The 15,175-nt window shown below is 42.7% G+C and overlaps 1 protein-coding gene across 1 annotated transcript in view; it reads right to left on the bottom strand.

Moving 5' to 3' along the window:
• Positions 1-15,175, bottom strand: part of LRRC9 (leucine rich repeat containing 9) — a 597,819-nt gene that overhangs the window by 476,661 nt on the left and 105,983 nt on the right. Inside the window, exon 3 of the mRNA XM_085626156.1 lies at positions 6,558-6,776. Within this exon, the coding sequence (XP_085482282.1) occupies positions 6,558-6,776 (219 nt within the window). The remainder of the gene's footprint in view (positions 1-6,557; positions 6,777-15,175) is intronic.

Genomic DNA, 15,175 nt, shown 5'->3' with positions numbered 1-15,175 from the left:
ATATTTAAGATGAAATCGCTGCAACCACAAAATCAAATAATTCCAGTGCCCTTGTCCATGCCTTAGCTTCAAAGTAAGTCTCAATACTTTAAAGCCGAATGACATTGGTACCTTGTCCTACTCACATTCTTGTACTTGGAAGCCGAGTCACAACAGTTCCTCGGGGTATGTAATCCCTTTTTGTCTTTAAATTTGAGACAAGTGCTTGTACTTGGGCACTTTGAGACAACACAATCGGAATAATAAGTATGTGTAAATATGTTTATACAGGAACAATGACTTAACGTTTCACTTCCGACTCAGTCAAAAGCATTTTATGCATACTAATACTATCCCAATTCTACCAGAAAACATAGGATGACTATGTTTTATACTCATTCTACATGAATGGCATTTTTAGAAACTTCAGTGACTAGGCACTATGATTATCATTCGACCAAACTAGGCTTCTAAATCCTATCTCAATTCACCTATTTATCTTTCACCAACTTTTCATTTCCTGCCGTCAGCTCACATTTTCTGATTCCTTTTAGTATATTTAAATGTACACATCACTGTAACATCTTGAATGGAGAAAAACAAGTGATTCCTTAGAGAGTGCAATAATAGAATTAAATATTTTTCCTCAAAAACCTCTCATCACACTACTATATAGGGCTGAATACAAAGAAGGTCTCTCTACTTTCCCTCCTAATTGCCTGAGGAGTGGATGACTACTTCTAGCAGCTACGGTGCCATCCTGCACTTTAATAATACATTAAAGGTCGGGTCCCAGCTAGGAGGAAAAGGCCACAAGAGCAAAACCTTCATTGACAAAGACTAAGGTTGATTAGCAAGGCACCAAATAGCCCTGCATCAGGGTTAAAAAAGAGCTCATCGAAGGTCTTCCTAAAGGGCAAACCCACAAGAAAAACCTGTTTGAAAAAACACAAAGTCTGCAACAAAAATGAATAGCGATGAGTGCAATGAATAATCAGGGATATAATTAGTTGAACACACCCTTTTCAAGGCCAAGACTGCTTGCATATGCTCTAGACAAGAAATGATATCACAGGAAGAAAGGTAGAGACCATCTTGATTTGGGATTTTCAGACAGCAAACATAAGAGGGATAGTCATCATGGAGATGCGTAGCTGCACGTACTCTTCTAGGAATCTGACATTTCCAATAGTTGCCTGCAAAGGAAGAATCCCTTTTTGACATTCCCTTATGTCACCATATTTTACCAATCGTCTCCTGCACCTAGGGATCTATATGGCCCACAAAGGGAGTGTGACCATGGAGAAACTGAAATCGGTAAAGCTAAGTGATGGGAAACTTCACATTTTGAACCTAGTGCATGCATCAGAAATATGATGTCTTCATTTCACAAGTTGCAATGCCGAAAAAACACACCATTGTTGGCAAGTCTGTGAGCAGGTGTTACATCTGCTCCTCAGAGATGTAACACCTGTCCACATATCCCAGGTTTTTCTAAACCTTCACACACAAGATAATCTACTCTCTTTAATTGACCTCTGTGCATTTTACTATTTAAAAGATCCTCCATTATAGACAAAAATGTTATGAGCAAAACATTTGTGTCACAGATCTTAAACTGTACATCGTCTGAGGTGATTAACAATGATAGCTTACCTGGTAAACGCATCTTGTTAAAACACACACCATAATTTGCGGTACGTGCACTCAAAAACATGTCAGAAATTCAATTTGAAGAATTATCAATCAGTGCATTTGTATGGTTTTTGTATGTTATCAAGACATCAAATGACCGAAGGAAGTCCACCCCTACATACTCTCAAGGGCACTGGGAAAGGACAAAAACTATGGGGAGATTCCTAAAACACCAGCGTTTATTGGATAACTAGCAATCAGCACAACTCCGCACATGACTAACAACCATTAAATACCCATCAATGCCTGTTTCACCAAACAATTTCACCTGAATACTTCGGATGGGCTATTACAATGAACTTCTTCTTCAAATTCCCTGGTGGTATACATTTTTCACAATGCAATCAAATATTCCCACTCTAAGAATGCTCATCCAAAATTTTCTAGAAAAACTTGTAAAGGTGATTCCAACATTACCTTTGGCCAATCTATGACCAAATAATGCCCCACACTTTTCAGCAAAGCAACATGCTTAGTAGCAGCCTTCCACTCACTTTGTGTAATGCCATTCGTTCAGTGAAGTCAAAAAGCATGCTTTGTTACCCGAGAAATACTATGATCCAGAAAATATAAAAAAGAAATTAGTCTGTTAGCGTGTATCACTTTCTGTCCAAATATCAATGATTTCATGAGAATCATTAACAGTAATTGAGACACACTGTGCAGACTAGAGGCAATCCAGGATAAACTGCTGTTTATCGTTAGCTGGTGGGCTAACCTACCAACCACAAAATTAAGCAACCACAAAACTAAATCTTGTAGGACACCAATGACAGAGCAACTGTTCCTGCTGTGACTTAACCATTAGCCGTGTCACTTTCACATACCAACATTCACTCTAGGACCCAGGCGTCAACTATAAAACCAAAAACGTGAAATAGTATCATCTGTCTCAGCCAAAAAGTATACATTCAGAAAAAGAAAAAAAAAGCAATTAGGAAGAGAATTGCAAAAAATAAATCGAGAATCAAGTGCAAGATAGAAAGTGTTCTATTTGTCAATCACTTTCTGAATAAAAAACAAAACACGGCAAGTGACATTAAATGGATAAGTCTGAAGGTTATGAGACAGGACCCCAGAGGATGTAGCAATGACAAAAGGCTGCGACCCAAAGAGGTGGAGATCCTTTTATGCGTGAAAACAATCACACTGGGAGTAAACAAAATGTCCAAATTACAGAATCATTCCATAGCAAATGTTAGCCACAGGTTGTTCAAGCATGTTTCTTTTGGGGTGGAGGGGTGTTCAGTCTTTCTCCTGAAGAGCACAATAAACTGCTTAGCAGCACCAGCACCCAGTCCATAGAAGCGATACCTTCCATGTCAATTGTTTTTATCCCAACTATCAGGAAGTGGGGTCAACTTCAATCGAATATTTCAGTGTCCCTGCGATATGGCCCAGAATTTCTTTCCAAAATGTTTGAATCACTGCACAGGACCACCATATATATATGAGTTTGCCAGTAGCTTGGGTACATTGCCTTTGAGATGTGGACGATATGGGAAACATGTAAAATAACCTAACCGGATTTAGGTATATTGAAACATCGCGTTTTGGCCGATTCTCTATGTGAAGTACTACTCTATCTGTTTTGGGGATTTACGGCCATAGGAATTGCCACTGTTTATCAGTGATTGACTTCCCAGTGTCTCTTTCACAGTGAGACTGAAACAGATGTGTAGAAGAACATTTATATTCTTTAATCGTGCTGTCGTTCCTAGAGATTAGTCCTTATATGCCCGCAAATGATTGAACCAATTTTTCAAATGGGGGTCAGTGGCCAAAACATTTGAAAGTTGCAGAGTCCAGTGGCGAAGTTTGCAATATTGCTGAGAAGTCTGAGGAAACCGAAATTCCCATTTGCATTGGTCAAAAGATGTATTGGCTGTAACTTGAAAATGGTCGCTAAGTGTCCTATAGTCACTCTCTATACATTATATGAAAGATTTGGGGTTACAAGTCGGAAAAGTCCGGGTGGCTCACCAAGAGGGTGTTGGGAGAGGGGTTTATAGCAAAACCCTTCTTTAAGTCCAATTGATCCCAAAGATCGACCACGGTTTTTGTTGGGGGTGCAATGTATGCACTTTTTGGTTTAAATAGCCAAACGAAAGGGAAGCAAGGTGAGGAGGTGAGCAATGGAGTGGTCTGGGAACGCGAGGTTGAGGGACAGTGACTTATCTCTGTTAACCTTGAAGCCCAATACCTGTTCAAACAAGTACAGTAGCTAAAACATTCTGGCAGGGACTCAGTAGGATTTGTCAATGTAAATAGGAGGTAGTCCACAAACAAGTTCACCCTGGGGGGTGATATCCGAATGGATCTCAGATATCCTAGGTGAACTCCTAACCTAAATGGCTAAGGGTTACGGCATTAGGTTGAGTAAAAGTGAGGCAGGGGAAGAGGGCAGTGCAGCAACCCTGTCTTGACCCCTTTCGATTTTGATAGGGGCCATCTATTAGCCATTAAGTCAAATGATGGCGGTTCGGTAGGAGTAAGCTACCATGATTTTGTCAATCATCTTTGGCCCAAGTGCAATCAAGACTGCCTTAAGAAAAGCCCAACAGACTAGGTACAGTGCCTTCTCTGCGTCCAACAAAGGGAGCAGAGAAGGTATGTTGCGTCTATGTTCCTTTTCTACCAGATGCAACATGTGTCGGATGTTGTCTGCTCCTTGGCATTGCGAATAAAGCTGACCTGATCAAGGCTTGGGAGAAGGGTTTCCCTCCTTTGTACCTGAATTTTAGAGAAGAGTTTGGTGTTGGTGTTCAGAAATGCGATCAGATGGTAAGACAGGTTGTTAGATGGAACTTTGCCCTGTGCAAGTAGCAGAATGATTTCAGCTTTGCACATAGTTGAGATTAGGCTTGTGGACTGACTGAAGGAGTTGGACAATGCAACACGCTGATCCCTTAACGGGGGGGGAGGGAAGGCTTCATAACAATCTACAGAGAGGGCAGTGGGCCCCGGGACCTTTCCACTGGCATGCCTTTCAAAGCTTTGAATATTTCATCCAGTTCTATCGGGCCTCCAAAGGTTCTCTGTATGCTGATGAGATAGGTGTCCAGTCACAAGTACGTAGGTAAACCTCAATGTCAATTGTGTTCTCGTCACCCTGACTATAGAGGTTTTGATAAAAGTCATGAAAAGAACATTGCGTCGTCACCACTTTTAATGCCCAGGTGTCGCTGTGGGTGTTGACCTGAGCGATGTGGGTTTTGCCTCTATTGAGCTTAATTTTGCGCTCTAACAGTGTACTTACTTTATCTCCTATATCATATAAGCACTGTTGTAGGTGGAGCAAGTATCTTTATGACTAATTCATTCTGTGGGATTTAAGTTGGCCATGTAAAAGGGCAAATTTCCTTTGGTTTTGTTTAGAGGGTGGCTGTTTATCAGATCTGTCTAGGTCTTGGCAAGGATAGAGGGGGCAGATGGTTCTGTATTTTCCCACTACTCTCAACTTGCATATGGAGGAGCAGTGAATCTATCCCCTACCCCTGACTAAAGGTGTGGGGGTATATTCCTGCCAAATCATTCAAGGGTGTGGGGTATACAACTTTTTCAAACACCTGCCATCCCTGGCCCACAGCCATGGGGCATTTTTGTATACGTTTTAGAACATCCCTGACATACTCAAGGGTGGGGCAAAAGTATTTTGCACCTTTGCCTTGCCAAGGGTGAAAGAGTGTGCCCTTCTCCAACAAGCTGCGGTGCACAGAGGAGCAGTGGAACACACATATGCACCTGCAATTGTGGCACAGGAGCGGCTGTGAACTGCACCACTCCTTTAGCCTTGCCCCATGCTCAATGATTTCAACTAGTCCTCCTGTGACTATTGAGAGCATGTAAAGATCGTTTTCTTAAATGCATGTTTGCCATTCCTGTAAATCAAATTAGTAACTGTCTTCAGATTGAAGCGTTAGACGCTTGTTTAACTCATTTAACATTTCGCAAAAGGCATATACTGCTCACATTAAGTAGGATTATAATAATGAAGATGGGGCATGAATACTAGGAGCAGAATTTAAAACAGGCATTCAGCATTATAATAATGAAGCTGGAGCCTGAACACTGGGACCAGAATTTAAAACAAGGTTTTGCATTGGTTTGTGTGCTTCCTGTGCATGGAAGAATTACAGAGGGGGTCACAACAGACCCACTGTAATACCAAATATGCCAGTACACTACAACTCTAAGGACGCCACAGCTCCTCCAAACTAGATAGATCCCCAGATCAAATTCACTAACCTTGGACATATGTGGGGTATCAGGAGAAAAGCTGAAAAGTCTGGAGTATGCTAATCCTAGTATATATCGTTTAACTACACCTTCTATATTTTTAGATGATCCAGTGCCCATTCACCACATGGACAAGCTTTTAACACATGTATCCTATGTCCTGTGAACTTATGTTGTGATCTCGGCCGTTGCGTTGTGTTGTTGCTAAAATCCAGGGATTTATGGGGGGAGCTAAGAGATAATTGCAAAGTCTAAAATTTGCTTATTTACATTATTTGTGTATCAATTGCACACAAATGTATCCCTACTTTTTAAACGGTCTTATGCCTTTTTAATCTTTAGGACATGCTTTTATAGTTATGTTTCTTCTGAATTTTAATTATGATACATGTTCCTAGATTTTAATTGTTATGTGCTTTAACCATTGCATGGATATTGAAGATGTGAAAACTTTAATAGCATGTACGCTGAAATAAAGTACTTAGGATGATGAATTACCCAACACGTAACTGGGAATCCACTCCCCAAGTAGGAACTTCTACACAAACTGTATCCTCTATAAGGCACACATGCAGTGTACAATCTAATATGTAATTAATCTATGAAGGAAATGCATAAAAACCTGAAGTGACGTGTTGACTTACTGTTAAGTGGCATTCTGCAATCCACAGCTCTCTCAGCGATGGGCATGCTTCCAGGCTGGCAATCTTCTGAATGTTTTGCCCAACAAGAATGAGTGATGTTAGATTTGGGAAGAATGACAGTCCAACCATTCCAGGATATCCTGAGAAGAACATTTCTAGCACTGCAGTTTTGGGTCCTTCTTGTTCTATTTTCTCAAAACATAAGCCATTGCCCATGCACTGGAAAAAAAAACAATGTTAGTTTGGAATATAGGTATTTATATCATGTAGGGACGAGTAGAGTTTTATGCAGTTTTAATTCCCTCAGGAGTCAAATCGGTGCAATTCTCCTGTGCCCCCCCCCTTTCTTTCTGCCCCTGTTTCGCTCTCTCATTAGTGTCTGGCACAGTATAATTATACTGCAGTCAAAGATATAATGAAACAGTTATAAAGTAATGTGCCAGTTATTTACCCTTGTATAAAATCAGACAAAAACAATGGTTTTCAACTGAGTAATGACATGGACCAATTGAATCAGTCAGAGCAGAATACTTCTTAACTGCCCCCAATTAACATACCAGCCCTCAACTTCAATTGAGTTGCACATCAAATTTATTCAATTAATAATTCTCACTCCAACGTTCCACCGTTAGAAACTCTTGCTGCCATCTAATTCATTCCATGTCCACCTCAGCATCAATAGTGTCAACATAGCTTTCAATAATTGCTTTGTTCCCATCTTGTATGGCTTCTGGAATAATTCACGGCTGGTCATGCTGTACAAGGATACATACATCTAGATTTTCTTGGTACAATGTATGCTAGGTGTCATCTACTAGTCGGTGTCTGAGGTTTGTATAATTTTGATCTTCCGTAGGATCTGTTTGGAGAACAAGAAACTTAATAGGTACCCCTTAATATCTTGGATAACTCTTGCCTAACAATCCACTCATTTCTTATATGGAAATGTAGAAATATGTGCATTCTAAACTTCAGGCTAACATGCAACTGAAACTACCCTCTGCCATGACCGCCCAGCATCAAAATGATAACATGACCCCAACCAATTGCTCTTTGTCAAGGGGAAGGGTTGGGAAAACATGATGGAAGTAACTCACAAAATAACTATATGTAGTTTTCTGTAACGGCCTCTGAGTTTACCTCTATCTCACTTGGGTGGCCTACTTTGTCCTATTGTATTAGTATGCCATGCTATCAGCTTATCCTCCTGGTTTCCATCTGTTATGTTGTTTATTTTGTTTTACAATTTTAGAGAATTACATTTTTATACTTGTAATTCACTCTTTCACCTGTGTATATTGGGTAGGTAAGTGACCCACAGTTACTATTGACACTTATTTCCAATTAGGCAAAGCATATCCGTGGACAATGGAGTATACTGGAAGCCACGTTCACCATCCAGCATAAAATATGCTAACACATACCGCCTACTATGTTGGAAAAATGGAAACGTTTTCACACCAACTTTAAAACTCTCTGCTAATCTCCACCTCCAATAGCATTCAACTTCCTTTGAGTTACCTGTCCATGCAATCACATGAGACCTCATTCTCCATCTGACTACTGCTCACTTTCAAACAATCACTTCTCTTATTTCCTCTTCATCTACCCATCTCTCTGGCATTCACTCTTTCCTTGCATGTAAATCCTTTCTCAAGCTTTATAATAAACTCTTTCTTCCACCTTTTACACCTCTGTCGCCTCCAGATCTTGTAACAGGTCTACCTCACTTCCATTCAATTTTTCCCTCTTACTCCTATCTTATCTTTCAACCCCATGCCGCTTTGCTTTAGTAGTGGACCACACATATCTCCTCTCTCATTCAAACAACACTCTTTCAACCTTCCTTCCTCTTAGTCTCCCCTCCTCCTCCTCCTCACCCCTACTAAACCTGAAATGTCAATCCTTGACTCTGAGAATGGCCATACCACAGTTTCCCTCTAATCCCAACTAACTACCTTCCCTAAGATTTTTGTTCGAATACCACTGAAGATCGCTTATGTAGGTGTGGCCTGGCGCAGCAAGATGGCGGACATGGGTGCTTAGGTCTCTGCAACATGGGGCTGAAATCCACTTCATTCAGGTGGCTGCCTGCAGCATTCGCTAACAGGAGACAAAGGAGTCGCTGTGCTTAATGGGGCAGCTATAGCGAAGAGCTGGTGAGATGCTGAATTAACACCTGCAGAGAAAGGACGTGCCGACTGAATCTGCAGGCTAGTGCGCACCAGAAGCAGTCATGGCTGGATGATTGGAGCATACCTGCTCCCCCCCCTTTCTCCTGACACTGGCAGAGAACTGTCAGGCCGATTCCTGCTATGGTTGAACTGCATGAGTCTGCGGTAGGGCAATCCCCAGCACTGACAGCGGCGGGATGGCTGGTGAAGAGGTCCGTCCTCCTTCTAGGAAATCTGTGGTCAGCCCGGCAGACCTACGGATGTTTTCCTCTCCCTCCTGCAGAGTCCTCCTGTGTCTTGTGCTGGCTGGAAGGTGGTATTTGGTTACAACTTGGACTTGAGGCCAGAGGAGAGTGGGGTGGATCGGGGGCCTGCCTGTTTGCTTGCTAGGACCTGGGCGGCAAGGGCAAGACTAGCCCTGGGGCCGCCGTGGTGGGGGCACTGAAAATGCAAAGAGTCCTAGGCCCCCACAACTGAGGAGGGGCATGAATTGGGGATACCACAAACTGTGAGAACTTCTCCTGCATCACCCCTTACCTTCACTGCTGCAATTAGAGTACAGGGTGATATAAAGGACATGCCATAAGGCTGCTCGTGCCTCTCAAACCCCATTGGGAGGAGCATATGGTGCTGGGGATGGTGGGCCTACTGTGGTCATTGCTGCTACGGGACACATCAGGAGGGTTCAGAGGCTCTGAGGGAGCCCTGTCGCCCCATCAGTGTGAAGTGGGAACTGATGCTGCAGCAAGAGGCCACGGCAATGCCATGGACCCACGTCCCTTAGGGAACACCTTTGGGCACCCTCCAGTGCCCTTCGTCCCTGGAGACATGCAGAGCACAATATACACCGCAGGGCTGCTTGTGCCTCCTGAGATCTAGCAGACCCGGAGAGTAGAGTTGGGGGGTAGCAGGCCTCTGTTATTGATACTTACTTTCGGCCAGCCTTAAGCACAATTTGTGCTAATATTGAAACTCCAGGCATTACTGGGAATGGTTCAGCATGAAATTGGACATCATTCTGCAATCCAGTACAGATACCAGGTTGGACCTTGGGGCAGAGTAGAAGTGGTGCCCCTGGAAATGGGCATCCTAAGGGAGGATCAGCAAATGCGTTCAGGCAGGGTAAAACACACCAAGTCTGCTCTACATGATTTGCAACCCAAAACTCAAGCTCTCAGCACTCCGGCTGAAACTCAATTAAACTCCTGGAGAGGAAGTCGGATGATCTGATGGACTAGACGCACAAATGTCTGCATCATAGGCTTCCCAGAGGGCATAGAAGTCAATAACCCCACTGCCTTTTTTTGAAAATTGGTTCTCTCTGTATCAGTTATTAAGAGATGAGGAGCACACATTTGTTTTTGCAAGAAACTCACCTTGCCAGGGGTGAAGATATGAAACTCCAAAAATGACTACTCTGGACACGCACGTGGAGTGCTCATATGGATCTGACCATCAGAGCCTTCTGCCACGTTGTGGTGGAGAAAGACCATGAGGGAAGGTATATTCTGGCTGAGGGAATCTTGGACAGCATTGGAGTATTATTGGGCAGTGTTTACTTGCCTAATAATGGACAAAATACATTTGGTTGCACTGCTGGCCCAATTATTGTAATGGTCACACCTATCCTGGATATTGGGGGGGGGGGGGGTAATAATTGTGTTCTTGCCACTGCTTTAAACTGGCTGAATTATACTCCCTAGCGGGAGTATAATTCATCCTGATGCGGGGATCTTGCTACACACTATGTGGGAAGCCCTGCTTGTTTCCCTCCCCAAGCCAGGCAGAGACCCCTTGGAAGTTGCCTCCTTGCTTTGATGGGGATGAGACTATAAAATACTCAGTGCAATTCTCGCAACCCGGCTGTTGGAAAGTATGCCACATTTGGTCGATGCCGACCAGAATCGGTTCATACCGGGCAGGTCTGCTTCCCTTAAGGTCAGGTGCTTGCATCAGATCCTACTGGAAGATCCACTGCATTGGCTTTCCTCTGTCTGCCTGGTCTTTGATCCTAAGAAAGCGTTTGATATACTGGACTGGGATTATATATTCGCAGTGCTCCAGTGGGGGCATGGGAGATAAGATGATGCAGTTGGTCAGACTGCTCTACACAGAATTTGTAGCCAGAGTGAGTATTGATCAGTTGATATCTGCTCCATTTCCAATGGGCTGAAGAACACTCTAGGTATGCACATTGTAACCGTTGCTCTTCGCCCTAGCTATGGAGCTCCTGGCTCAGCGGCTGTGCCACTCTGAAGGGGCATGGGGTATTCCGTTATGAGGTGTAACCCATGCAGAATCATTGTACGACAATGACATACTCAAATATATTTGAGATGTCTGAAATGGTGTGGATGCTATAGCACAGGAGCTTTAAGGTTGCCTCAGGTCAGAGGGTTAATTGGTCGAAAATCTGCTTATTTCAACTGCATCAGGTTTGCCTAGTTCTCCCAATCATAGTGAACGGCCGCTAGATTCAGTGGGAACCTCAAGCGTTCCGATACTTAGGCATTAATATATACCATTCGACTCCTGATCTCCTAATTTGATAAGAGCTATCTCTGCCCTCCGGCCTCAAATCGCACTTCACAAATCACTCCCTATCACAGTACTGGGCTGGGCTGTCTAAAATAGTGATGATCCAGAGGTTACTATATTGTTTCGCAAACCTACCCATCCCCATCCCTCGTAAAGTGTTCTGAATGTTGGACTAAATGCTGGCGATCTGATATGGAGTGCTGGCAGACACAGTGGCTCTGTCCAGGTTACAATTGCCTATAGACAGAGATGGACTGGGGGCACCGATTTTCAAGCATTACTATTTTGCAGCCCAACTCTAATGGGTGACTCATTAGCTAGGGAGACCCAATCTGACTGAATTTCAACTGTTGTCAGTGAGGCTATGCTGAACAAAATCTAAGTGCTTTTCCTTCTTAAAACATCATTGCCTGCAACCTCAAACACTTTCTGGGTGGCGCATGCCAGCTACCAGCAACCATGACCAGGAGTGACACCTTTTACATCAGAAATAACACCTTGGTCCCCAACAACGTTTCGAGAAGCGGTGGGCAAGGAGGGAGTGAAGATGTGGGAATCACTGTGTCTGGGTACACTGGGTGACTAATTTCAAGAAGGCAAACTAACACCTTTTGACTTATTGTCAGAATGGACCGGCCTCCCAACAGGACAGTTTTTAACACAAAGACACCTTGTCCTCAAACTAAAATGAGTTTGGAGAGTAATAAAAGCGAACCCCAATACACCTGCTAACACAAACACTTTTTTCACTAAGCAACGGAAAGCGGCTTGTATTCTGGATAGTAAGAACCATCCCAGACAGGACCTCTGACTCCTTTGATGGCTTGCAGCGCAAATAGGAGCAGGACCAGGGGCACCCACTGACTCCCAAGGAATGGCAAAGGGCACTCATACATCCAAAAACGGTGTCCCAAAATGGCCAATTTCAATATATTCAACATAATATCCTCCATAGAGCATATCACACACTGTCCAAGCTCCACAGGATTAATCCTGCTGTATCACTCAAATACCCTCATTGCCCAGCTCCTCATGCTGACATTTTACATAGGTTTTGGGACTGTCGAGTTGCAAGAGCCCCTTGGGACACAGTCTGCTCGACACTCCTGTGAATAACGGGTCAGCAGAACCTAAACTACATTGACAGTTGTGTCTTGGGTCTTTACAAGTGTCAATGAACGAATGAGTGGGGCCAAGGCCCATTTAATTGGTTTGGTGATGTTTTTGGCTTGACACGCGATCAACATGTGGTGGAAAGCGGAGATACTCCCTGGGGCTTCTTATTGGAATGCTGTTTTGACTAAATGGGCAATGGTGGAATCTGCGGTGTTGAGACAAGAGGAAATGCGTGGTTTATGCAGACACCCTATAGCAACAGCTTGGGACTAACTCATTCATGTGCTCCAAGCTGACCTGGATAATGATTCCAGACCACAGTAGCCACTGGTGAGGCCTCCGGCACGGTGAGGACTATAGTGTTGTATGAGACATTAACTTCCCCTAGGCAACACTCCAACACCCTAATCCAGGAAGCGGTACGCTCGCCAGGGTGGCCGCAGATCAAAATAAACTCCCATGATGCATTAACCCACATTAGGGGCAAAGGCTCAATGTTGTTGTTTCTTGGTTACTGTGTTTTCAAACTTTTACAAAGTCCCTGAGTTCTTATTCCATAATGAGATATATATGTACTGCTTGCTGAGTATCTGTTGCAATACTGTCCAGTGTATCAAATCACAGTAGAACTCATGTTTTGTAATGCTGTAAAACTCAATAAAAATATTTCTTTTTAAATTGAGGACAACTCATTAACGCTGCAATGTCCTCCTTAACTGAGATTTTATGCAGAAGAAGTCCACTAACATCCAAGATATCTTGTCGGACTCAGACAGTGCCTTACTTTTCATCACTGAATCTTGGCTAATCAATGAGGCCACTCCAGTCTTCCAAGAAATCATAAGGGCGAGGAACTGAAACATTCAATCTACAATGGTCCTGTCCTAGGCAAACTGTTAACGAGAGCTGCCTATGTACAATTATTGACGTTCAAGGAAAAGAACAATCTTCTCTTTGACACCCAAACAGGATTGTGCCCAGGTAGGAGCACAGAATCGACACCTATTGCTACATGGGACAACATTAAGACTACAATGCATGTTAATGGAACTGTGGTACTTCTGGTATAGGTGCTTGCCACTGCTTTTGATATGGTCTATTATGCCACTCTGCTCCAAAGAATCACGCTATAAGGATACAACAGTGTCCTTCGCAGACACGCTTCATTCCTGATTAAAAGATTCAACATCCTAACTTTGCTTGTCTTCTACTCTGATCCTTTTCCTTCGACTAGAAGAATCCTTTATGGTTCCACCATCCCTCCCTCCTCTTTAACAAGTTTCTTAGTACACTACTGAAATGATCTCCTCCTTCGTGCTCTACTGCTAAAATAATACAAAATGACACAAATTAGACCACAACTTCGAAGTCCCGAGTTAAATTCCTCTAATTAGCAGATCATTGGATATGAACAGATGACATCTACACACTTCACAAACTGAAATGCTAGCCTGTGGGAAATGGAGCACCTTCCGCCTGTCCACCGTCTAAGCAAAATAGCTTGGCACACCACCTAACACATCACTTCAAGAAAGGCTTCTTAGTATAATCATGGATGCAAACCTTTCCCTGATTTTTCAGGGGGATTTATAAGGAGATCCTATTACATAGTGAAAGGCCTACATTGAATCTTCCCTTCCCTAGGATTTCACCATTACATACAAGCCACCATGTACGTAATACTTTTCTCTGTTGATTACACCAACCGTGATTACTTCGAAGTATCCCACCAAACAATTCTGAAGTACCGAAAATCCAACAGATAGCTGCAAGAAAATTCCTTAACACTTTTTTTTTACACTGGCTACCTGTAGCAAGACAAATCGTATTCACAGCAATGTGCATCGAACATTGAGCATTGCTCAGTTCCCCACTTGCTCCATCAAAACTTCGTAACTACCACTAAGCGAAAATTACTCGATTTAGGTTTGCTCCGCTCTATCTGTTATTTCCTTCAATAAATCTTGTATCGAAAGAACCCCCTTCTCAGTCTAAACAGTAGGGGCATGGAACTCATGCCTTCAAATTTTTTTTGTACAAACTTTATTGGTGTTTCTTAATCACATGCAGTATGAGATATTATCACTCTGCATAGTTCAATTCGGACAGCAAGGTCTGATAAACGTATTTTTCATACACAGTTTTAATCTCGAAAACATTACCTGCAGTGTTCATAATACGATTTTCAGCACTCATGATGCTTGATACATATCTGTACAATAACTGTAGTTTTCATTTGAAAAAAAGAAGAAAAAAAAAGAGAACTATGTAACTGCCTCCCCCCCACTGGTGGTTACCTATGTCTCTGAGGGTATATGAGTGTTGGTAGTGGTGTTGCTCATGTTATTTTATATTACTAGAGAGAGTGAGAGAAGCAGTACAGTTGCAATCTCCCAAATATATATATTTTCACAAAATGCAACTGCTGATATCTATTTCCAAAGGTTGTTCAATAGATCCCCGGAATCAATTTTTGAATTAGTCCCGATAGTCCTATGTAACAGATGTTATCCTGAAACATAACCATTCTAAATGTTTGGATATCCACAGATATTGGAGAAGACGACTCACTCACTTGGTAGTGACATGCTTCATCATAGGCGTCTTTCCACACCCAGGTAAGATGGTACTACCTGGGCGGACTCAACCAAAAGATGTTATGAGAGTTCTTATATAAAAAATGTTCTGGTTATGCAGGGAACCAGTTTGGTAATAAATTTAAAAATACCTTCAGGTATACCCCAATGCTTTGCTTTATTCATGGGGTACCTGGGGTATCAGATAAAAAAA

This window comes from Triturus cristatus, chromosome 9 (assembly GCF_964204655.1).
Source record: "Triturus cristatus chromosome 9, aTriCri1.1, whole genome shotgun sequence".
Lineage (NCBI taxonomy): Eukaryota > Metazoa > Chordata > Amphibia > Caudata > Salamandridae > Triturus > Triturus cristatus.
Note: the sequence above shows the minus strand (reverse complement) of the source record. Positions and strands in the feature narration are given on the sequence as shown.